The sequence below is a fragment of the Apostichopus japonicus genome, chromosome 1 (assembly GCF_037975245.1).
Source record: "Apostichopus japonicus isolate 1M-3 chromosome 1, ASM3797524v1, whole genome shotgun sequence".
Classification (NCBI taxonomy): domain Eukaryota; kingdom Metazoa; phylum Echinodermata; class Holothuroidea; order Aspidochirotida; family Stichopodidae; genus Apostichopus; species Apostichopus japonicus.
The window spans coordinates 7,011,514-7,038,081 of record NC_092561.1 but is presented as its reverse complement, the minus strand read 5'-3'; the positions used below and the strand labels follow the sequence as shown (position 1 = coordinate 7,038,081).

The 26,568-nt window shown below is 36.5% G+C and overlaps 1 protein-coding gene across 5 annotated transcripts in view; it reads right to left on the bottom strand.

Annotated features, from left to right (window-relative positions):
* Positions 1-286: 286 nt before the first annotated feature.
* Positions 287-26,568, bottom strand: part of LOC139965800 (synaptotagmin-1-like) — a 56,271-nt gene continuing 29,989 nt past the window's right edge. For 4 of the 5 annotated variants that reach the window (XM_071968515.1, XM_071968525.1, XM_071968536.1 and 1 more), the window contains 7 exons: positions 24,356-24,534; positions 12,370-12,495; positions 9,356-9,523; positions 6,731-6,904; positions 6,306-6,426; positions 4,903-5,036; positions 287-4,167 (listed from right to left, as the gene is read on the bottom strand). In XM_071968515.1, the coding sequence (XP_071824616.1) occupies positions 3,982-4,167; positions 4,903-5,036; positions 6,306-6,426; positions 6,731-6,904; positions 9,356-9,523; positions 12,370-12,495; positions 24,356-24,534 (1,088 nt within the window). In that variant the 3' untranslated portion in view covers positions 287-3,981. The remainder of the gene's footprint in view (positions 4,168-4,902; positions 5,037-6,305; positions 6,427-6,730; positions 6,905-9,355; positions 9,524-12,369; positions 12,496-24,355; positions 24,535-26,568) is intronic. The other variant, XM_071968545.1, reaches the window with a different exon arrangement.

Here is a 26,568-nt window from a genome sequence, read left to right as displayed (position 1 = left end):
AGGTAAAGCACATATTTTGAGGAGACTGTTCATTACATTCTCTTAGTAGTCCCCCCCCCCCCCTTCCACCATCATCAGCCCCATCCCCCAGGTTTGAGTACATTTAGACCTTTTTTTTTTGCTCTTTTAGATTTTCACCGTCGCCCATTGCATCTCAAAAATTTTCTGCCCCCCCCCCACGCTGGCTACACCTCTGCCAACGTCCCTCACCTCAGCCACCCGTTTTCCCCTTGCATTATCGTTTACAACGAACGCAACCAAAATACAAACAAATGAAACAAACATATTCTTTTTTTTCCACAACAGGTACTTTTTTCTCTCTATTTACATTTACATTTACATTAGCATACATTCACCGATCAAACTGTTTTTCTTTTACACAATTAAAATACATAAATATAGGACTAGAATTCTCCATTTTGAATTTACATCACAAAACAATTAACAATATTTGATTAATGCGGGCATTTATGTAATCGAAAAAACCATGAGACCTAAGAAATAATTTCACACAAATAAAAATCTACTAATAAATCCATATATATAATTTTTTATCTGTCTTTCAAATACATAGTGCTTCTAAAATAATAACACGTGCTGTTAAAAAAAAAAAAAAAAAAAACATTGTACGCTTTCCTACTGTAAAGTTGTTTGAATTTGTAATCATTTATCAAGAATAGTTTTACTAGGAACTACTTTGAGTTTGAAGATAATATCATGTTGACATTTCATGTATGCTTCCTACCCCCACCCCCCCCCCCCCAAAAAAATACAATCCAGGCTAAAATACTATCACAAAAAATCACTAAACACATGACTTCAGGACCAAACAAAATGAAAACTATTATTTCAATGAATCAATATTCTCTCATTCTCTAACATCAGTACAGAGTCAATGTGATCATAACGGTGCTTTGTCTATTTCATGGATAACTAAACTGGATATGTAAATCAGGATATGTAAATGTGGATATGTAAATCAGCTTTTATTATTCAAAAAGGATAATCCTCTTCTTTATATCAGAGAAGAATTCTGTTTTGAATTTTAATCAAGAAGTTTTGTGTTTCTTTCATTCTCCTTTTTTACGATTTCACAAACATTGTCAGATAAAGCTACGTTGGTAAAGAAACCAGAAAACAAGCAGCCTTCGAATACAGACCTCTGGCCAGATGGTGGTAGTGAAAATTTTGGAAAATAAACCAGCAAATTGTTCACTGAAAAAATGAATGCAAACTACTTTCAACAACAGTTGCCTTCATGATTCTGATGATCAATTATTCAAATGCTCTCACATTGTTTTTGGTATTGTTCTCACATTGTTCTTCTGATTACCTCACATCTGTAGAATCTCAATCACTTACTCTCTAAATGCCACATTTCACTGAGTGTCTTATTAACATATATGTAGGTTAGGAGACGGTACTTTATAAAAGCAAAATCTTCACTCCCATCTCCATCTTTCCTACAAAACCAAAACAGAAGCTTTCAATGAAAGAAAACACTTTTTTCCAGTATGTCACAGGTACATCAGCCACAGTTACGTTCATTTCGGAGATAATATGAAATCGTCGTTTCTGTTTCGTTCAGAAATTAAAATTATCCATTTGAGCAACTATTGCTTTGCCATATATCATTTTTCATTACCTTAATAACTACCTCACTAAAAAATATAATATCTCAATATTAATCTTATTCTTCCTCCTCCTCCTCCCCTTGCCCCACCCCACCCCTCCCCTCCCCTCATCCATCTCATTGACTAAATATCTGCACCATCCCTTAAAACTTAATAAAACAGGTGGTATACTGTTTAACAGGCAAAAAAAAATTCAAGAAAGGTTAAACTTAAAATATCAGCTCTTGACAATATTTCACTGAAGTTACCCTCCTGTTTTGGGGGCTCTGATCCTAATAATAACTTCTGTCTTATTTCTCCAAACTTTTCGCTCAGAAAAGGACACCCAATTCGATGATAATTACCCAAAATGTTTGCCCTGAAAATTTACCATTTATGTTTTGACACTGCACATATAAGAAACAACAATTTTCTTTCCATTGTTACTATCAATAGACTTTTAGGTTTTGTTTTCTGTAGTTCTTTGAATATAACTATTTTCTATTATTCATTATTATTTATTATTATTATTTATTAACTATTATATGTTCAGTACATGTTCAAGAAACAGAGAGACAATTTTTTATAAACATAAAATAAAAGAAAATATCACTAAAGTTACAGGTTGAAAAACCAGAAACTTCAATACCTCTATAAACACGTGCCGCACAAAATCCTAACACAAAGACTCACCATTTTGGGTTTGTTTAATTTTCCCGAAACGAAAGCGAACATATCTATCGTGACGAGTTACCGTCCTGCACCTAAAACTAGCACAAGAAGATTTATACTAACAACATATGTTTTTTCTCTTTTAAAAATACCTGCGACGACAAATACCATTACAGTTCAATTAAATCAACAAGAATAACAAATTTCAAAAAATTTATGGATTTTTTATTGAGGAATGTCTGTCTTTTGAATGTTCCTGATGATTTGCCTCAAACTTTCTAAAAACTGATTTTTAATGGGTTTAACCACTCAACATTAGGGCACAGTTGAGAATTCACTCACATTATTAACAGACATTAACAGGAGAGTCCTTGGGACTACTTTCTGGTCTTGTCTGGTTTTCATGTATTATAGGTAACCTAATTTATGCGGATTTCGGGTATCGAACACCGTCTGAAAATCCCTTTTTAAGTACCTCTGTGTCAAAATATCTCAATGTTATTCGTCATCAATTAACGTAAGGAAAAAAAAGGAAGATGATGAAACTACAAGTTAATTATTGTTGGAAATGACTTTTGATGATCGAATACTTTTCCATTGTTCCTTGAATTAATTTTGAGTCTTTTAATTTGAACTACATATTCAGTCACAAAAAAACAACAACAAAACTAAACAGTACATTCTAAAACTAAATTAAGTACAAGTTTTACAGCTTTTGCAAAGGCAGTGTACTTGCCATAGCTTCTTGTTATGTTACTGAAACATGACTGGTGAAGAAGTTGGCTCTAAGAAATTTGCCAAGATTAGGCTTTCGCAACCTTCATCCACGCCGTTTCGATAATAAGACAGTTTGAACTAAAGAACTTCCTAAAGATATAACACCACAAAGTAACACTTTCAAAAATGAAAACGAAGGTAGATTGTACGTCGGTTTCATTAACAAATTGAAACAAAGGCAACTGTTTTGTAAGAAAATTACCAGGCAACGATGTTGGGATAAAATACAATTAGGAATGGCTTTTCAATTTGGAGACGTTTCTCGCACCCTCGAACGAGCGGCCAACTCATATGAGAGACGTTTAAATTTTTTCTTTGTAAAAACCACGGAAACTAAATGGCTACTTGAAGAGCCCTCAATTGTTTTACAACTTTCACAGGAAATTTATTTTTCGTGGAAAAAAGTTCTTGATTTTTCTTTACGTTGTTGTTGTTAATGTCATATTGGCAATAGATGACGTGACCTTTTGAGGTTTGAAAATGCATTAATGAAACAGAAATTGATTGCTTCAATCTATAAATAGGGAGACATCAAATTAAACTGGAAAAGTAAACTTAGAAGAAGAAGAAGAAAAAAAAAATACCGACTGTAAGACAAAACTCTCTAGTGATTATTGACATAATATATCGTTTGGAATGAAGAAATCGTAAACCACCACATCACAGAGGTCAGACATTTCTAAAGGAACCCTTTACTACACAGATGACTGGGGGAAGCTAGAGGGGGTGGGGGGAGGGTTCTATTTGGATGAAGCAGAAAGGGGACAGGTATCTCTGTTCAATATCAGGTGGTATTCACCTCCACAAAAGATAGCGATAGGAGAAATTACGCCACCCAGAAGATTTTCACAGTTTTATGGGGAAAATTCTTTTCTTGCCACCAATCGGTCCAATACAGCCGGGATAGCGGAACGGGATTCTATTTAGCCTCTTCTGGTTCCTGTAAGGTATGCCACTGGGCGATGGGACGGCGTGGCGAGGCTAACATGTCACTCCAGTGGCGCAGGCCTGCCCCGGTCGCATTGCAGCCCAACGTTACCTTGCCGATGGGCTCACTGCTTCCGAGCTTGTCGTAGTCCACCACCGTGACGACCAGGGTCACTTTCTGCGAGTAAAGAATGATACGGAAGGATTTCAAAGAGGGCGACGGACAATTTAAATATACTTTATCTCTTAATGAGAAAAATGTTGCACACAACTAATTGAGATATTGAGATATGGTTTGATTGAATAATACCGATCTTGACTTGTTATTGCTATTGTTATTTGGGACAATGCTCTTTGAAAAGCTTTCAGTTTCCTAAGATCACACGGTTTTTGATTTACTCCTTGACATGTGATAACTTTGGAATGCTTGCTTATAGCTTCATATCCCCTATATTTTTAAATTTTGTCAAAATGAAACTTTTCTTTCCTCTATGGGTAAAGAATTTCAAAATTTAAAGGGAAAGATTTTTCAAGATCCACGAGAGTCTAAAGACAAGCATACTTTATAATACTATAAATAACTACTTGATCATTAGACAATCATCGTGACCGTTCATTTACAGATGCATTCACAAAATATCACCAAATTGGTCAAAAAAATCTTAGCTTTTTGCCAAAAGATGAGACAGTAAAACAACTTTTATCTCTAAAATGTGTTTCAAATGTATGAAATTTAATCAATCCATACAACATGAGTAAACTTAAAATCATCTAAATGGTTTCTGTCCAAAGAATATTTTCCCAAAAGACGAAAAAAATGAACGGCACTGAAGACAGATAGCCTAAAAATTCACAGCCTCCTCGCGACCTGTGACTTGACTCTAAAAGGGATGTCTGCTATCCCGCATATTACCTGAATCTGTTCGAATGGCACCTCAAAGCCGAAGGACTCGTTATAGTACGGGTTCAGCGTCCGCTTCTTAATCGTGGTCTTCTTCTTCTTGATCCTCTTGTTGTTCATGTACAGCGAAATTTTCACGTATGGATCTGGACCGGACCAAAAACAAGAATGAAAACAGTTTTCACAAACATCTTTTATTTCTCAAAACTCCTTTTCAGGTTCCACCAGCTTTTCTGACAAAGGATGATGCTTTTACCGAAATTACGACAGACCCTTGTATAAAACAGAACTATGAATCGATCTAGAAATATATCTGTGAACAAACACTTCCAGATATTTTGGGTGGTAGACTGAGGAGGGGGGGGGGAAGGGGGGTAGTCTGGAATTGGACCAGAATGATCTAGACAGGGTCGAGAAAGAGTCCATAATGGGTGAGGAGACAGGTAAGTGAGGAAGTGAAATATCGTAAACAAATGTTTTAACAAAATCCTAGCAAAACAAGACGTTTCCCGCAAAATGAAAAATCATTTGCATTTTTTTTTTCCTTAATGACAATTGCTGTCTATGAACATTGGATTGTTTTAAACCTTGTCTGAGAATGTAGACTGACAAGGGTAGTTATATTTAGCTGTACAGCTTATAAATTTGTTTCTATCTCTTTCTTTCTCAGCATGTAACTCAAATTTCAGACAATTCGAGGGCGTCGGTATTGTCCCCAAATATTGGAAACGTTGCTAAAAATTCTGAAAATAGACTCCTACGAGTTCTAACGATGCCTGTGTCCCAAAGTTTTCCAGACATTGTGAAGTGTAATATGAGACATTAAAACATGCTTTGTAGAAAGTTTGAACTGTGACCTCACTTTGACTCTCTGGAGCAATATCAGAAACTCTCTCTATCTCTTTTCTGCATGTACATGTTCAAATTCAAGAATGTCCCTTTTATCAAAACTATACTTTTGACTTTTACTTGAAATTGCTGGAAGGTTACAAACAATGTCAGTTTCAAACTTGTGGACTGTGTCCTAATAGTTATATAACTAGTTATAATAGTTATATAACTACATGAACAGATACTTGGTAAATCCCCAAATTTAATCCTAGTGCCGGGTTTAGGGCGGGTCCACCGGGCCCCCATATATTTAGGGGGCCCCTCACAAGCTAGATCCGGCCCTGCTTTATCCCATCCAATATTAAAGTAAAACATAGCTGGGAAGAAAAGAAATTTCCTACACTTTTGAATCCATGAAAGAGGGATTAGTCTCCACCTCTTTAAATATCGACTTGAACGGCAAATGAAAAATTAAAGAAAAGAAATTTGGATGAATCGCTGGTACCCCTAAAACCGGCCTGGAGAGCCTGGATGTGAGTTCTGTTCTGTATTAGGTCATACCAAAATTGCATTTCTGTTGTTACCTGACAATCCACCTACGTCCATCTTCTTCAAGTTCTTGGCTTCTAAGACAACCGTCGTCAGCTTGCCAGCGGTCGGGACATACCTTAGCGAGAAGCAGATGTCACCCAGCTCGGATTTACCCTGAAAGTAAGGAATGATATGCTATATATGAAGGAGTTGTCATCAGACAGAGATATTAAGAGAAACATTTTGCTCAGGATGGGGGAGGGGGGAGGGAAGCAGGGGGGGTGGAATTTGGGTCAGTGGAAAATATATTTTGTATTAGACACCGTGTCAAGTCGGACGCCGGCAGGGATGCACGGGACGTAATCTTTTGCGCTCCAAAACTGGTAGACCAGGGACATGACGTTACAGTAACATTACTACTAAAGTTTCCCAACTGGGTAGAGAGAGAGACGATATGAAATGAATGTTCACGACTTACATCACCGCCAGGAACCTCTGCACTCTGGAGGTCTCTCCATTCTTCGACCACGCTACCGAGGTCAATCTGCGAGAGTTTCACCTTGACCTCACCGATGATGTCATGCCTGGAGAACCTATCGAAGTCATAGATTGCGAACACCACTGTCTTGGCCGCCACCTCACCGTACGGCACCTGGGATTTGAACGAAAGCAAAATGGGAAATCAATCTACAGTACGTCTGGGGTGGGCAACCTACGGCCCGCAGGCCACATGTGGCCCACCAGTGATTTTTTTGCAGCCCGTGAGATGTCTCAAGAAAAGGAAAAACCAATCTATTTTACATCATCACAAAAAACGAGCTAGCTGCTTAGAATTTATCGTCATTATCGAATTTATGCTGTCAGGTAGGCCTATTATCATCTGTACTGTATTGACATTATGTTTTTATGAATACAGATTAAGTACACACACCTATTGTTTGAAAGTCCTTGGAATAAACGGTTTGAAATCAACAGCAGGTCGTTTGTTAGGTGTGGCCCAGTCAATTTTTAACTCCTTATATCTGGCCCATTCATTCAAAAAGGTTGCCCACCCCTGATCTAAGTATTTACACATAAAATCATGTAAACAAAATGTGGTCTATCTCTCACTACAAAAACAACCTCCTCACAATTCTGCAACCCATTCCCCCCCCCACCCCCACTGCCTAAGAACACTCTCCCTTCCAATGAGTTAAATGCAATGCATTGTACTTTTTTTAAATTTTTTTTACCCCTTTTCTTTTCATTCTTGAGGTAAAACTGAGTATTACAGGCAGTCGCTGTGAATCGGTCATTGCCATTTTCACAAGCTCTACAAATCCTCTGGGGGCTGTTCATGTCTATATCACTCTTGTTTACGAAAGGGAAACTGTTAATAACAAAATGTCAGAGAGGGGAAGGGCAGAATCGGAGATAAAATTTCATAAGAAGTGACAACTTAATGGAAGATAATGTTACATAACATAATCTGTTGCCATGACAACAGAAATTTGACATCCACATTTAATATCAAACCAGCGTTTTTATCTTGTATGAATTCCAAGGGACTTTCCATGACTATTTGTGATCTCTTCTGCTTGTAGTTATGAGTAGCGTTTTGTATAAATCGTACAGGAATATGTTGCTGACGGTTATCATCCCAGTGTTGTCACTCTCTAGCATACACAGCTCAAATCCTGTGGCCGGGGGAAAGGGGGGTGGCCAGGCGGGGTGGGGGCATACAAATGACATCAGTGAAAATGACATCAGTGTATATTAAAACCACATCATCAAAGTTTTAATACTGCAATGAAATCGCAGAACACTCACTAATTAGGGATCTATGAGTAATATTGATGAGCTTGGAAGCTCCAAGGGTACTGGGATGAGGTAGAAAGGGGAGGGGGGGGGTATAATTTACCCAGTATCACATCACAAAAAGATACACACAATCGGTAAATTTCTATAATAATGCAATGATAAATTGCATTTGTAGTTTTAGTATACAATAGCAGATTTAATACACACAAACCATACAGTATTTTATACAAGAGACAAAGTAAGAGATCCTTCCAAACTGCCTCACAAAATCTGACCACTAAATTATTCCCTAGGGATGGAAGGGAAAGGGGGAGAGGATGGGGTGTTACATGGAACATTACAACGTAAGTGAGTCAAACTGCCTTAAATTGGTGAGGAAATGCAAAAACACAGTGCCTTTGAGCAAGGGAAAGAACACCAGTTATATTGCTCATCGGAATTCGTAGTGAGATTGTATTCATTATCATATTTTAGAATAATTACTAGAAAACTGGTACTCCCCCCCCCACCCTCTCATGAATTTGTACTCATACTTGTGCTAAATGTATTCTGGAAAGCTAGTACTCATACTGGTGCTATATACAGCGCTAGTATCTGCACTTAAAAGCCTCAATACTTGTATTCTGTACTAAATGACAACGGAAAATTTTGATTGTTCTCTTACTCATACTGAATATTGACCTGGTATTATTATAATTAATTACTTAATTAATTACTACTTTATTACTAATGATTACTGTAGGAAAGGGCTACAAAAAAACTTATCTTTACATGTAGGTCCAAGTCCAAGGGTTTATTGACCCTTTGCTGTACAGAGTAATTGTCATCTAACCCTCAAAGCTAAATCAAGTCTATGAGTTAACAGTCAGTATTATTTTTTTTAAAGGTATCAAAGACTCGCCCCAAACCGTGTGCGTCCATCTGAAAAAGTTAACTTTCTGTTGCTTGCAAGTGACGTTTTGTTTGTGTCGTTACAAAATGCAGACAGTAATGAAAGGTGATACCTTGTTATCTTTAGCTGCACCTGAGATGTCCATCGCTGCATGGTTTATACACTGTGCTGTGGGTATTGACTGCAGCTGTGTGTACTGACTGTACACTAGTGTCTAATTACCGACGGTAGCAAGCTGTGTGTGTAATTTCTGGGATCGATGGTGGTGTCTTACACTTCTGTTACACCTCATTCAAAACTAGGTCAGATTACCGGCATTAGAAGTTTCTTTTTGCACGAGTCTTCACACTCTTTAAATCGTGACATGGGTTCATAGAATTTTATTCACAGAAAAAAAAAAATTATTCTTACCTTGAAGACAAATGACTCGTTGAACACGGGGTTTAGAGTCTTGCGATGCACCTTCGTTTCAAATTTCTTCTTCTTGTCTGGCATGAGGTACACTTTGACGTACGGATCGGACGTCCCTGAAAAGTCCATCCCTGGGAGGTCCGCAGCTTGGATGACCCCAACAGTGAGCTGCAGAAGGAAAAACAGGAAGAAAATTAAAGTAAGGGAAAAGGAGAACATTTTTATTGACAAAGAAAAAACAACAGTTTTAGTCCATGTTCTTCTTGTCTTTTCTCCATCTAGAAATTTCTCAGGCAAATTTTCTTTGTAAGAGAAACAAGAAGCAGATGCCTGTATCTGTAATCAATATACCCTGCTCTATCTTCCCCTCATCCTAACCCCTGCTTGATAATAATACCAACTTGGCTCTACCTTTATTCAAGGCTCATCTAGAGCTCTAAATATTTGGACAAATTATAGAAATATTTTGCTCATCTTCTGTAGATAACACTTTTTGCATTCTGTGTTGCCCTCTTAGTCCAGCTTAAGTTATTTCCATTGATCAATGGCCCTCCTCCCCCCCCCCCACCTTTTTTCTATATCTTTGCCTCCCTCGTTTGAAATCTTATCTTAAAAGTGCTGATGTTTTTAGAAATTATGTAAAGATGTTTTCAACCATTGGTAGATGAAATTTTCCTTTGATACTGCATAAACTGTTCACATTTCTCTTGAATGATTAGCCATTTACACTGTTGCATACCTACTTTCAAGTCTTATTTCATCTCTCATGCTTAGAAAATGTAACAAACAGTTTGTGTTCATCTTTGGTAGATAGCATAAATGTGTTACTGTGTTGCCTTTCTGAGTCGATTCTAACATATGCCCAAGAATCAATAGCAATTATTACTGCAGTATTATTTCCAGACCAACGCTCGGAGGAAATTAGACTAACAATTTGTTCATCTTATGTAGATAACACTTTGTGACAGGAAAGCCCATTCAAAGTCAGTATATGCCTTTGCAAAGTCGGTAATGCCTTTGCAAAGTCTATAATGCCTTTGCAAAGTCCGTAATGCCTTTGCAAAGTCCATAATGCCTTTGCAAAAGTCAAACCTTAGTTACAATTACTTGATTAAAGAACTATTTTCTTTCTGTCTCACTGTTTGAGTCCTACTTTATATTCTACTGCTTGTATGCCATTGCAAAGTCCGTAATGCCTTTGCAAAGTCCATAATGCCTTTGCAAAAGCCAAACCTGAGTTATACAATCACTTGATTAAAAAACTATTTTCTTCTGTCTCACTGTTTGAGTCCTACTTTATATTCTTCTGCTTGTATGCCTTTGCAAAGTCCGTAATGCCTTTGCAAAGTCGGTAATGCCTTTGCAAAGTCCATAATGCCTTTGCAAAGCCAAACCTAAGTTATACAATCACTTGATTAAAAAACTATTTTCTTTCTGTCTCACTGTTTGAGTCCTACTTTATATTCTACTGCTTGGAAAAATTGTTCGCTCCAATAGTGTTTGTTTTCTTTTGTAGATTGCACATTCCTCCAGTGTATTTGATTGAAGCTAGGATTTCCCTAGACATGATGTTGATCAATGTCTACTCCACTGAGAGAACTGCGCTGTTGTATAAATTACATTTCACTTGACTGATCATGTGTGGACTACTTTCTTACTGTACGTCTTAAAGATGCGAGCTCCCTTGGTTATATGCAGTGGTTGGCAAACTTGTCGTTGGTGAGCCTATCACAAACTGCATGGAGCATTCTGGTGCTGATATAACGGCAACTTGTTCAAGCAAGACAGTCCAAAGTGCAGGTAAGGGATGTATGACATATGACGTACATGCATATATCAGCAATGCAAGCCTAACTTGATTATGACAATGAAATTCAAAGTAGCTCCATTTTCACACAAAAACCCATAGAAAGCAGACTCTACCTTTCCCAAAAAAAACAGCCTGTACTCAGCAAGTGCTTGTTGAGACATTGAATGTATCCCAGAGTAGGCACAAATTTCTATTTACGACATAGGCCCCCTCCAAATCCCTGCCCCATTCCAGAATAGTTTCCTTATAATCCATTCCCAAGGCTTCCCAACATCCCCACTCCCACCAGCAACTCTCTTTCGTCCATTAATCACCCAGCTCATACAAAATTCCTCGTTAACAATCCTCGTAATTTGCATACATTGTGTATACTTATCGGTTTCAAGGTATTATTCCTTATATAATTCAGCCCCTGCTTTTGATAGATAACTGAAATTCTACGGCTACACCTCTCAAGATTAGGAGTGGGCTTATTAAAATATAGCGACGAAATCAAGGAAGCCGAAACAAGAAGAGCTTTAAGCGATTGTTGAGATCGCAATCTGCTACTCAACGAGAGCCATCTGACCAGCAACTTTCTGTTGTACTCGTGACCACCACACCTGCTGCAAACAGGACCAATACAAACAGCACGACAAGATATACCAAATATTAGACACAAAAATGTTGTTAAAAAGGCAAAACGAAAAAATCGAAGAAAAACATCATTGACACAAATTTTGTTTTGACTGAAAACAAAATACATCAGCATAATCTGTGAACCAGGTAATGAATAAACTTGAACACATTGCTGTATGGAGTGTGGATTGGACGTTGATGAGTTTTAATGAGCTAAACAAACCAAAAAAAAAAAAAAAAAAAAAAAGAATGAACACACCAACAAATTTATATTATGAATAAAAAATGAATGTGAAAGCTGAAATAGAGGCGGGACATCGATGCATGAGAGAGAGGGGGAGGAGAGAGGGGGAGGAGGGAGGGGGAGGGGGGCCATTGCATGAGGAGTATTTTCCTCTCTGAATAATGACACCAACAAATATATAAAATACAATGAATGTAAAATGTAAAGGTTAAGATAGAGGCGGGGACATCTGTGCATGAGAGAGAGAGAAGGGGGAAGGGGAGGGGAGGGGGAGGGATACATTGCATGGGGAGAAGTTTGCTCTCTGAATGATGACACCCGTTCGTCTGGTTATTTCCTTACCTTCCCTTCTTGGAAATCGTAATCCAAGGAAAATTGAAGTTTGCCGAGTTTGATCTCCGATTTCACCGAGTCTGTGTCTCCATCGTCCTCACCACCGTTATCCAGTTCTTCGACATCGGGCTGAACCTAGTCGAAGAATCGAAAACAAAAGAAGCGTAAAATGTAGGTGAAAATTTGAAAGAAGAATCACATCAGAGATAAAGTGCACTTTCTTCGAGAAGTCATGAACACTCGTAAAAGTGAACAACATTGTGAACGTATACAAGAGTAACAATGACAGTGAAAGAGGTACCAAATATTAGACACAAAATTGTTGTTAAAAATGCAAAACAAAAAAATTGAAGAAAAATACATTATTGACACAAGTTTCGTTTTGAATTAAAAAAATATACATACAGTATATCAGTTGTTTCCTTAAATCTCTGTTTTCTCCTAATAGTCTTCTGCCATTGGTTGACATTATCTTATGCTTTTTTCCTTCCATAACCTGATGCCATTTTCATGCCCAATAGTTCCCAACTTTATATCTATTGTCTCTTGTAAATAAAGGGACAGAGAAGATTTTTGAATGTTGTCCTAATTCAAATCCACGTACTAAAATGAATGATACTTGTTTCATTATGTAGATGCATCATGCTTGACTTTATGACTTTATACCATACACAATGCCACCCCCCCCCCGCCTACTCCCCAAACCATCACCTGACACCATACCACCCCCTCTCGACACCACCCACTCCTCACATCCAACCTGCCATATCTTCCCACAATCAGGTTGACATTTCTCATATGTCATTTTGTACATCATATCCTGACAGCTGTTACAAAACTTGGCTTGACTTTGAAGTCCTGAAAGACAATGTATCAAGTACAAAGTGCAGTGTTCTACTTTGCATTTTTACAAAGTGGAAAAAGTCCTATCAGCAAATACTTTGTACAGACCTTTCGAAAATAAATAATGCAAAGTGTCCAAAGAATGGGGTCATTACTTAGGAAAAGCCTACTGTAGCTTCTAATCCTATTGATAAAGTGGTCATTGTATGTTGCATGTAGGTTTAATACACAGAACCCATCAGCTTGTGGGTAGGCTCCTCCTCCTCCCCCCCCCCCTCTCCTTTCCACCCAAGTGAACCCTATATAATGGTCTATGTCATTTCAACATGTATATATCCCTTTTAATTTCTCTACTAGTAAATGATGGGATGTGTATTGTAAAAATTCTTTCAAAATATAATTTTAAGTTCTTCTGAGTGTACTCAATACCACATATGAGCTATGAGTTTTGGCTACACTAATTTTTTAATTAGCATTTTTATGCCATAAGAATCAATTTCAGTCATATCACATATGACAAATTTATACTGATGAAAAAGAAAAAAGTAAAAAAAAAAGAAAAGAAAAAATGAGAAGGAAGACCAGCACACATCCTTCAATTGTTTTTTTTCTCACAGCTGTTTTCAATAGTTTTTGTCATTAATCTTTCTAATCAATTCATCTCTCATAACAGTTGAGATGTCGCCGTGTATTAAAAACGACTTCACTAAAAGAGAAAATATATGGACCGATACTCCTTGAGACCAATGTTAGCGATAAACAGTTAATAAGAAGGTCAACAGCAAAAAGTTATTCGAGAGAGAAGACGTTATGTGAGTGTAAGATGCTACGAGTAAAACGTAAATATGTATCACTGATACCAAAACAAGCAAAGAGAAAAGAAAAAAGGTTACAAAATTAAAACAAAATTAAGCGAATATGTAAACAAATCAACTACTGATATAAACGAAAGGAAAAACACTTTATAATGCTACATAAAAATACGATTTATTTTGAAAAATAATACCAACAACAGAATACTGACTACAAATTTGTCAAAATTGATTTTTTTTTTTTTTACTTTTTCTTTTTACTTTTTTAATATTAACAGAATTCTATAGAAAAACCATAATTGAGTTGGATGATCCATGGTCCTAAAGTGTTGCTTCAAAATCCAATATAGTTCAAATAATGAACCATAGACCAATCTGAAAAATAAAGACAGATGAGTTCGGTCCATCTCAGACCCTCTCTCTACCATTGTCGGAGAGAAAACAAAGGACAATAACTACTTCATATAAAGGTATCTATTTGTTTGTGTATAGCAAAAGGATATTATTATATATAAATGGATGCTTTTTCACAAAAAAGTATACTACCAGCAGACTTCATGTGTTAAGTGTGAAAGCAAGGCTAAAATTCAGAATTGAGAGGATGGGAATAATTTTTTATGGCAGGTTAATATAATTGCCTTGTGTTTTTTTCATCGTGAAATTATCCACCTTGAAACCAGTATTTTTATGCAGATATAGATAGACTGTATAGTCATTATCATAAATTGACACAGACAAGGTCTTTGCTTCGCATCGCACCACTTATTCCAGAAACAGATTACAAATCATTTCCACATCACCAATTTTTTTTTTTTTTCACTCTCTGGTGGATGATGACAGGAACGAGTAAATTAATAAGCGGGAGTGTTTGTAAATATGTAATGTTTAATATTCATGATCGCTTGTACACATCCTGACTAATTTAAATCGGTTGCAGCTGTACAACCAGCTATCACATGCTATACACAGCTGTTGGAATATTATTGTTCAAACTCTAAAAAAAAACAATGGGAGGAGTTTATTGTCAACCAATTAAGCAATTTATAGAATGCTCCATACATGTGCATGACATGTCATCGACTTCTAAAATTGGCGAGAGAAGTCGGACAGTATTTTTTTTTAGATCAAATTTAACGAAGTAAATGTCACAGCTGATATTACCTAATTCGTAAGTGTTCTTCCGACAGTCAATCTAGAGGAAACTCGGATTTAAACCAGTGACATTGATCATGTTTTAAACTTGTAACTGCATGACAAAACTCGATACAATACAAATACGATTACATGACGAGACTTCCCAAATTTAAAAACAATTCTTACTTGCTCTGTTGAAGTTTGAAACTCTATAATTGCTTACAAGTTCTACTGATGTCGACTATCTGACATGAAAATAACCTGGCCGATCATTTTCTTGAGAAAGATGAGTTTTTTTCGCCTCCAAAATATGACTTTTACCTCCCCATCTCACTGATCCCTTCCCATCTCACTGTTCCCTTTATTCTCCTTCCCTGTTAAATAATACAATATGCTCTTTCCCTGTTTAATAATACAATATGCTACACATGATACACATATATAGCATTATCAAATTGATGCTATATTAATCAAAGCCAGACAAATGGTAAATACTAACCTAATGGAGTAAATAACAAATTATTTTTCATTCCCCATACTAGGGTTTATTTTCATTCCTCCCCCACCCCCCTCGGAATTATTAACAAGTACATAAATTTTCAAAACTGTTTTTTATGTTGGAGGAACTCTATGCAGAGGGCCATGGCATTAAAAATGCACTTAATCTGAACTACCATCCTTTTTTTAAAGTTACTGGTTGTGTAATGCCTCCATCAGGTAGACAAAAGATTTCTCCTATGATGGAGGTGGATTTTGCTTTGCTTTGCTTTATCAGCTCAAGAGATCAGATACTTATAAACACGAACTGTCAGTGCCACATATATCCTATCTGAAACTTTACTGGTAGCCATCATAAAAGTATACATGGTTAGGATTTTTTATCCTATCATGGTGATGTAGGCATCATGTAAAAGTATACATGGTTAGGTTTTTTATCCTATCATGATGATGTTACAGGCATGTAGTCAAGGGATCATCACTCCAAGTTCTTTCCCATTACAACATACCAAACCCCCAATAACCCCCCCAACACCCCATCCTTTTCTCCCTCATTCTGCAGATACATACAGGAATAGTGTAGTGTTTATAGCTCTTTTTTAGTCATTTTGAAGTTGATTAATTTCGCTTTTCTAACAGTATGCTGAATAAATATATCGTTCTCTGCACAAATATTGCTAAACATCTTTGCATAACTTGTGTAGTAAATTGAAACATTTAGGCATTGCTTTTTACAATACCATTCTGGATAAATTATTCACTGGATCATTTTTGAATAATTCTTTATTCAAACAAGATTGAACTTTTTCCATGAATCTAAAGGTTGTTAATTTTCTTCAAATTACTTATTCATTCCATCTATAACAGACAATTCAATCCATCGTGTGACGTTCTTCTTGGCGACAGTAAAAGTAAAAATTCCTTTCGCAACGAAGTTAGAACACGCAAATTATATTCCCCAAGCAAGAAGACTCCCAAAACTCTCTAATCTCCAGAATGCCTGCATCATGTGCCTTTTCTTCTTTTCACTGCGTTTCATCCAATCAAGGATCCCTATAGCCCTATCGCCTCGGTTGAAACGGGAATTCAAATTTTGTTTGCGGTGCCTTGATGCTCTTATTAAAGTGACATGTACCGTAAGCTTTTGCTGTATCCACAGTAAACGACAATGTATACCATGCTAAATACAGTTTGTACATGGATAATCAACACCAATTGAATTACATCAAACTCTCATAGTTTTATTTTGAATAAAATCGCTTAAAGTTTTTTATCTAATTAATACATATATATATATATATCTAATTAATACATATACATATAAATACATATATATATATATATCTAATTAATACATATACATATAAATACATATATATATATATATATATATATATATATATATATATATGTATAAACATATACATATATATATACATATACATATATATATATATAAGTATATATATATATAAGTATATATATATATATAAATACAGCTACAGTTTATACTATAGCTGATTCTTATTACTGTAGGTACTTTCTAAGAAAAGTCACCCAAGAAAGAACCTGGGCACAAAAAACCAAACAACTGATCCGTTTTCAAACCAGTCCCTTTGCATTGAGACTATACGACTGTATGATCATCGTCAGGGGGTGTGCGTCACAGGGAACATAATGCTACACATACTGTAGGTATGGTGGTATATATGTTACCTACTATAAATACAGTTTAGTACATGTAGCAGTTTGCTAGCCAGTTCTTGAAAGAATCATTCTCTCAAAAACACATAAGCGATGCAGATCTTTGTGTACATGCTTATTGATCCATATAGCCCTTTCATAACTCAGAAATTTAAATGACAATAAAGCAAGTCATTTCGAAGATACAAGGAGCTCGTACTAAATTTCATTCTGTTACCGGATAGATAGATCTATTCACATGCAAATTAAGCCGACTCAGTCGATAATGGTCTAGACCAAAAAGATAGTGCCGCGAAAACTATATCGAACAAGGAGAAATTGTTATTGTCTCTCCACCTTCATTCAAGTCATCTTTGGGTTTCTTTCGTACATTTAAGTCAAGTCATTTCAGACTATAAATTGTACGAAGGGAACAAGATAACTAGCTAGAACACAATTGAAAAGCATTAGTTGAATAAGAATGAGTAAGAACTTATTGCTGACTTTAATTGCTCACATATATATATATATATTTAAGCCCTGCTACAGTACTATGCATGTACACTAGAGGATACTTTTATTTTCCACTTTTGAAAGAAATTTTATTTTATTTATTTTTTACTGAAAGTGTAATATTTAGGTGGAAAATTTGAAAATTTCATGAGGAAAACATGGAGAAAAAAAAAATCATCTTTTGGAAAAAACTGATTCAGTTTCCCATTTCATGATGAATAATTTTGTGTTTCAAATTTTTGGTTGCAGTTTGGAAAGGTTTTAAATTTTGTGTCTTATAACACACTCAGCTTCCTGTGCACAAAAGCTTTGCTATCCCATCTCTGCACTTGGATAGCATCTTACTTCATTTTGCATATATAGGTCTCTTGTGATGCAGTACGAGACAAATTATTCCTCTCAATGTAGATATACCCTGCAATGTTTTGTAAATTAACCACATCGCCAAACTTGTGATGCTCGGGGAATTTCCCAAACTTAAGTTTTCTCTTGAATTCCCTTGCAGTGCCTGTCTACTGTTAGTTTTATAGACAGGAATAGGGGGGAAATTGCAGTTATAATGACAATTTAAATAGATATCATTTAAGCTGTGACAGAAACTACATAGCTAAATCCAATGCAGCATACAATCTATATCTACTTATTTGCATTTATTATAACAGCTGGCCTCATCAAATTTTTGTCTGCGATCCTATGGCGGAAATGCGAAAAAAAGGTGTGTCGAGGTATCATCAAATATTAGAGGTTAATAATTAACAGAAATTATTTTACAGACATCAGTGAAAATATGGCAGTAATTATTTCCACTGTAGAATTGCATCGCCTTGAGTAGTCACATAGGAATTACACTAAATTGTGTTGTATCATTATACACTTAATAGCGCCAGGTCTGAAGAGGAATTTAAAAATTTACAACATCCACAAAAATGCTTTCCCATGTCAGTACAATAATTTTAAACCTTGATGATTAAAACAAAATAAACAAATTATTTTCAGATAAATAATTAATTTCCTCTTTTGCTTTCTATTTTTATCTCTTTTCCTTTCTTCTTTGGTTTCATTTTGTTCTTTCTTTCTTTAGTTTATTCTTCTTCTGCTTTTTTTGTTGTTGGGAGGGGTGGGAGGGGGGTGGGTGGAGGATGGGGGGACATTCATTCTGCTCCTTTAAAATCTAAACCAGCATCTCTCCAACTATATACCTAGGGCTGTAAGAGCTATCCTAATGAATTCTCATCTTCTTGCGAGGAGAGCTGCACTACTTGGCACTGCATGGGATGTAACGTCACGACTGAAAGGTTACCACGGCAACCGTTTCCACATCCAAGCTATTGGGCAGAATGCACGATATAAATCACCAATGACGTCAATTAGATATATACGGTGAAGGTGGAATTGAGAGAGTTGATTATTTGTGATCTTGGTTGTACGCCGGCAAAGCTATACGACCGAGTCTACGAATGTCAACAATCTTTTAGCAGCGTCTCATCGTGTGTGTCAAATTTTTCTAATTAAGAGGTGGTATACCACAGTTAGTACATAATTACAGCAGGCAGATCTACAGTATGCAATGTGGTCTCAGGTACTACACAGTACATCCATACATCACATACAGTACCCAGGCAGCTGTTTTGGGAATTTGTTTACCACGCAATTACCTTATATACATATATGCATTATCCACTAATACTATGCTCAAGTTCGTCAAGTCTTTAAACTGGGGGGGGGGGGGGTGTGGCTACCATCCATCCAGGCCCAACCGCACCCTCTGTTTTAATACTTGACCAATCTGAGTGTTGTATTAGAGGATAATGCATACTATGTGTATGAGGGAAGTAAAGTGCGTGTTATAAATTCCTTAAAGTTTGTATGTACATGTTTCATCCTGTCCCAAGTTATTCTAAAGAATGCCACTGACTTGCAGACAGGTCATATATTATTTAAGGAGGGAAATTTAATGACGAAAATTATATAGAGTTTCCCAGAAACCAGGTAGGGGAGAGGGGGAAGGGGGGGAATGGGTGCATTATTTCCATTAATTAGTGGCATAGCATGTACAAGCTGGATGAAATAAAAGAATATGTTACTCCTATCTCCCCTCCCCCCCACCCCCATCCACTTATTCATTCTTCCCTAACTCTGCATTGAACTCAATTTGAAAATTAAGCAGCAAATCTATCACAAACAGACATATCCAACATAACCATGTCAAATTCCATTGACTCCTGTAATAGTACGTAAAAACAGAACTTTATAGAAACTGCTCGGGTTATCTTTCCTGAATATCCTTGAGATGTATGAATCGCAGCACTGTACATCAATATTGTTCATTACTTTACCATGAAGAAAGATTTTATGATGAAAAATAATACGAAAAACAACAAAGAAAAACTGTGATATTGTTGACAATATATGGGACATTAATAGTCTAAATAATGCATTCATCACTTCAGTAATACTGTAGCAGTCTATGTATGTCATGCACTGCACTAACCCTTCACCATGCTACTAACACACTAACAGAATAAAACATATAGCTAAACTGTGTTGTAATTTATATGTATGCACCGACTATACACCAATCATACACCCTCCAAATATTAGCACTGATACGTACGTCACGCCTGTATGAAAACACACACATGATGTTGGGCAAAGAGTTGGCCGGGGGTGGGGGGCAGTGTTGCGAGTGGGAGAGGAAGGGAGGCGAGAGGGCTGGACTTGCAACCATACCTCTGGCACAGGCCCTCCAGATCTCCAAAGTCCTCTCCCACTTGGCAATCAAAGTAATACTATCAATGCCCACACAGATAACAAACATGTAGATGTGCCCAATAACCAACAAAGATTTAGAACTCTAAAAAAGCTAGTATCACCCAAAAACTAATCTACTTCATACGACCAATAATTACATTTTGTAACATCTAGTTCTTCTCAAATGTTCATAACTACACCATTTAAAATTTGGCAAAAACAACTATTCACAAAGGAATTCAAACATCCCTTCCACTTCCCCAACTGAAATAAGTGTCATCATAAATTAGTGTAAGCCTATAATGTTTACTCCTCAATTTTTGGAATGTCAACAAGAGTCTCAAAAACCTGATGCGAAATCCACTCTGCTAAGATTTCTCTCACGACCCTCTCAGATGGTCGACAACTAGCCTCCCCATACGAGACCAATCATAATGTCGCATCTAATTGTGAACATCCTAACTGTTAAATGTGTGTTCACAGAATATGCCTATGAGAATTAAAGTTAATTGACACCAACCAGACCCAGTTCAACAAATCTAGTCATGTTAAACCACAAATAATAAAGAAATTTAAAATTGAGCTTAACCAGATATTTTACTACTTTCCAATCATAATTTAGAAATTATCAAGAAATAAAAGAAGCAATACATACATATTTTCACATGAACTATTTAACTACTACTACTAAGAGCTATGTAGGTCCACAAGCAAGAATAAAACATTACATACATATTCTTTTTGACCTTTTATACTTTTTAGGTTTATGAAGCTCATCGTTGTCAATTTCACTTTATTCTCCCTTCATTTTAAGTACCCTCCCTTCATTTATCTCCACTATTACAGAAGGAGTGAACTAGATGCTACATCCCTCAATGGAAACATTCATCCCGTCTGCCTCTAATTTTCACATGCATCTCCTTGCAACGCAGAGTTGCGTACGTTCCGTTATAAAACAGAAAACTGCTGCGACTACGACGTGCAACGACTGAAGCCATAAACAACACAGCTGCTATTATGCACAGATCCTGCAAGGTTGCTGCGCAAGTTCTGTTGCCGTAGCTATTCGAGTCAGTGGAGAGATGCCTTTCCCAGACGTGACATTTTCGACTGCTCCAACGCACGGCAATTTATTTTAAACTCTGCATGTAAAACAGATTTCAGCAGGAGATGTAACGACGGGCGCTTTTCAATGTCATCCATAGAAAACGTGCGTATGACAAGGTTTCGTAGAGACGTGTATTAGTGTTACTGTGGGCTGATAATTAATTTAACATTACATGTGTCAAAAGTTAAGATGTATACAGGAAGTTGAGCCATCTGATCCACTAATTTTAGAGATTCTAGAGAAAAGTACTCAAATTATCGTAATACTGGAAGAGAGAGTATTAATGCAACTAGTGATGTTGTATGTATAGGCTATACTGTATCAATCTGCAAGGATTCTGGTTTTCAGCTGAAAAGTATTTAGTTATTCTTGAAAAATATTCTATTCTATCACATTAATTGACCTTCGATGTTAGGACAAAACGTCAATGGTGGACCAACAGTGCAAGATCACCAAAATTCAGTTTTTTGCGACCAACATCAGCTTTGCAGGTCAGTTCCATTAACTTTGACTGCCAGACAAATATAACAAATATTGAAAATATGAGAGTGAGGCAAGACTGAAGAGGATGTTACAAGAAACGCACATTAGTTTGTTAGAAATAGTTGGAAAATATTGCCATATTCCCACGATCCCCCCCCCTCCCTCCCACCCAATACCCCTCTTATGTTTCCTACCCCAATCACCTGTTTTATACACAGTAGGTGTTTCAAACAGAGCTACAAAAATACTTCCTCCCAGAACATCCATTATAAATAGCCAAACTTTGTGAGCTACTCTGACTTAAGGATAAATGATTTTATCTGGCCCAGAGATACATATGGCAGATTTATATATTGGGATTTATACATTGTCATATGATCAAAGAATTAATTAATTAATTAATAAGGTTAGATACAACTTGGATCAAAGTCGTACTCGGGCCAGATAACCTATTCTGCCTTAAATTACAATTTCGAAGAATTGGTCATTGAAATTTATTCTGAAAAATATAGGTACTTTATGTTCTAAATTTAATGTTTGTATAATCTCAGTTTGTAAAATTTGCAAATTGAAAAAACCAAATTCCTAAATAGTCAAAAATCTACAAAAACCTCATGCATTCCAATAATGAAGATATGTGTATACACACTACAAACGTTAGTATTATAAGCCACATCGAAGTTAAAAAAAACATGGAAAGAGATATCGAAAGAATTGAACACCAAAACGAAAAAAAAAAATGTGCATTGCTTGCATCGGACTCACATGTTGAAAGACGTTGAAGTAATCCGTGTCAAAATTGAAAATGAAATGATTCAAACTGGATCAGCGACGCTGACGTCAATTTTTGTGAAAGACGTTCAAATACCGCCCTCACTAAGTCACTGGGTGTACCACTTATTACCATTTAAGTACAGAACCAGCGCAAAGTGTTGTGGCTGCGAGCAGCTGACAAGCAATCATTGAATGGTGGTATAATGCATACATGCATATTTATTAATAAATTTAATGGTAGCAAGTAAAAAATGAAATTAATTAACGCAATAAATGTTTACATTGAACTAACATATGAATATGTAACTTATTTGAGAAACTGAAAAGTACAAACAACATCTGAAATTATCCTTGAAAAATATGAAGTGGTCAAAAGAAAAGAAACAATTGATTCTGTAATATGACAAGAAGGTAAGAAAAAAGTTATGAAATCTGATGTGAAATGAAAGACTTAAATTTCCTTCTAGTTATTATATAAAATTACCTCAAAATATCTTTTGTCTCCATCACTGAATGTCTACTACTAAATGGAGGCTTCTCAGGATAACTTTTAATCCATTTGTAAAATTAATTTTTCGGGTATCAGGAGAATTTCATTTCCTGTTACAAATTAGGGGGATGCATTATGTGGGTGCTACCGATTCCCCTCCCCCACCCCTCCTCCACCCCTCTTTAAATGTTATTTTTTTAAAGAGCTTTTGATAAATAACAGACCTTTGACTAGGCCTCTGCAATTTTTCCTTTGCATACATGCGCCATACTGGACGTTATGTTTCAATGAAATTTCACCGCTCTTAGTAAGGCACTGTGCACATTAACCACTTCATGGTTAACGATATGTATATTGTTGTGGCCAGCTGTGGTTTTGTGTCGAAAAGAAAACAGGACAGCAATTGGATGAATGTGCCACAATCTAATGCATATGGAATCCGTTTTTGGGTAAATTTTATTTTCAGAAGGAATTGACTGGTATAATCTGAGTAATTACAAAATGAATTCAAAATAGTACCATATATAGATATGAAATTGTTTAATATTTGAAATTTTTTTGAAAAGATTTTATTCCTAGACATCATTCTAATCTTAGAGATAGTGGAAATTAATATTTCACAAGAATACATTTTTTTTTTTAGTTCTTCAAGAAATGTTGACAATCAAGCCTTTATGATTCTGAATCTACTTAACCAATTTTACCCCTGCCCGCCGGCGCCCCTCCCCACTCCCCCCTCCAGTTCCTTGATGGGTAAAGAGGTTGAAGAATTAATAATAAAGTCCATCAGACACATGCATGAGCAGTTAAGGAATAAAAGCACAGAGAGAGTTCTACCAGTAAATGCTAAAGCAGAATTTTTTCTGGCTCAATTTTCGAGTCTTGCGATTGTGACCTTTGACCTACCTTTTCTTTGTATGCCTCCCCAAGCATTTGTACTGTCTTGAGATCGACTTGTCCCTTCAGACCTTTCTTGCCCTCTTTCTTCTTCTTCTTTCGACAGCATCTTTTACAGAAGCACCAGCAACAGCATAACAGGAAGAGCAGGGCTACGAAGGCACCACCAACGAGGTATGGCAAAGGTACTGTGGATAGAAGGGGGGGGAGGAAAGAAAAAACAAATTAAAAAATACCCAAAAACTCTGATTTTTGAGTCAATCTTGCATAATTATAAAGTTGAAATTATAACAAACATGTTCAATAAACACAGCAAAGGGTGTCAGGTTGGAGCAAACCAAATACGCTTACTACGAAAATAATAGTTAAAAAACACATATGCAACCAACCAGTATTTAAATAATGCTTACAGATTAATCTAAATTTTCATGACTTTTAATTGGGGAAGAAAGAATCGGGGGGGGGGGGGAACTTTAGCTGACAAACATTTTGAGGAGGGATCTTCTTTCCCCTTTGAGAAACTTTTTCATCAGTAGATGCAAAATGATGCTACGATATCATTTCCATAATTTAACTTCATTAGCCAGTCTTCATGACTTAGCGTACCTATGTAATTTGTTGCCATCTGTTTTGTTCCAGCCCCCCCCACCTCCCACCCCCTCCTCCTCTCTGGCTACACCACTGGCAATAACTATCATACAATTCATTAATGTCAGTTTTTCATAAACTTACAAACTGTATATAGTGCATGTATGCAGTTCAAACAATGGCACATGCATCAATTTATCACTCTCCATAACGACTTTACTTATTTCCATAACTACATGCCAAATGAGACTGCAGTTTGCCATGAAAAGTTTTCACATGAGTGGGTATCTAAGTTCTAGCAACGTTGATTGCTCTTGCTTTAGTTTACACTCGCAGATTCACAGATTTCCAAATTAGACAAACGGTAACCATGCCTAATTTCATCCATCAATTGTGTTTTATGCAGGTATGTAAATTTGGTTTAGTGGCCTGTATCATGTTATAATAGCAACCGTAGCCTACATATACATGTGCATGAGTGTCTATGCAGGGTAGCTATACAACGGGCATATTCTATACGTGTACAGAACACTACCACCCAGTTTTATAACAAAAACACTTTGGGCTGTATATCGATGATATAAATCACAACGTACAGGATTTCTCAGAAGTGGGACCCAGTACTGATAAGGCTAGTATCAGATGCCAATATCACTACCAAAAATGCAGTGAATGTCTAAAAATAAGCATCGGTTAAAAAGCTGTAACCATGGCTTGATCGAATCTATGTTAGTACCCAAATTTTGAGTACCAAAACGATTTCAAAGGGGATGGGATGGGTTGGCATTTCCCTTCCCTTCTCTCTCTCCCCTCACCCCCCTCCCACCCTCTTGGTCCACACCTGCTGTGTGTGAGGATGGTTTTGACAAGATGATGCTGCAATTTCCATTGCAAGAGGAAGCTTTTGCCGTAAACAATTCAACAGCTTTACCTGCCCCTTTGAAGGAGAAGGTGACCAGAAACGTAAAGGCAAAAAGGTCGTTCTTGAAGGTTTCATATCAGTATTGGGCCCCAAATATGCTAGAAAGTCCAAAAGTGGTCCTTGATCATGCTCTTCTTCAACCCGGCATTTTAACTATAAGCATCCTCAAAGTATATGTCATCACCGAAACATTCAACTGTCTTATTTAATCGGGCTCTTCAATATCCGAAAGTAATCTTAAAAATCCACCAGGAACATCCTTTTGAAAATATTTCTAGCAATTTCTAGCGGGCTGAAATTTGGAGCCAATACTACTGACCTTTATATACAAATATGTCATCGACGGCCAGTAGTAATACAGCTGGACGCAAAATTCTGGCTATCTACTGGCTAAATGCCAGTGGATATTTTGGCGTTTACGAGTTGGAAAAAAAGCACTGGCAATTTTCTACTAGTAGACGAATTAGAACAAATATGCCATCGGTTAACAACCGTCAGTCAGAGAATCGAGATGATTTTACATACCTGTATAATTGCTTTTATTATGATCATATATAATTGGGCTGCTCACAAAATAAGTAATAACAAACTGAATAAAATGACATTACAAAACCAATTGCCTTCAATGCATTGCTCTGCTTTATAACACATATCGGGTAGCGCCCGAATTTGCAATACCGACGTAATTAAAACAGATGTGTACATATTTATG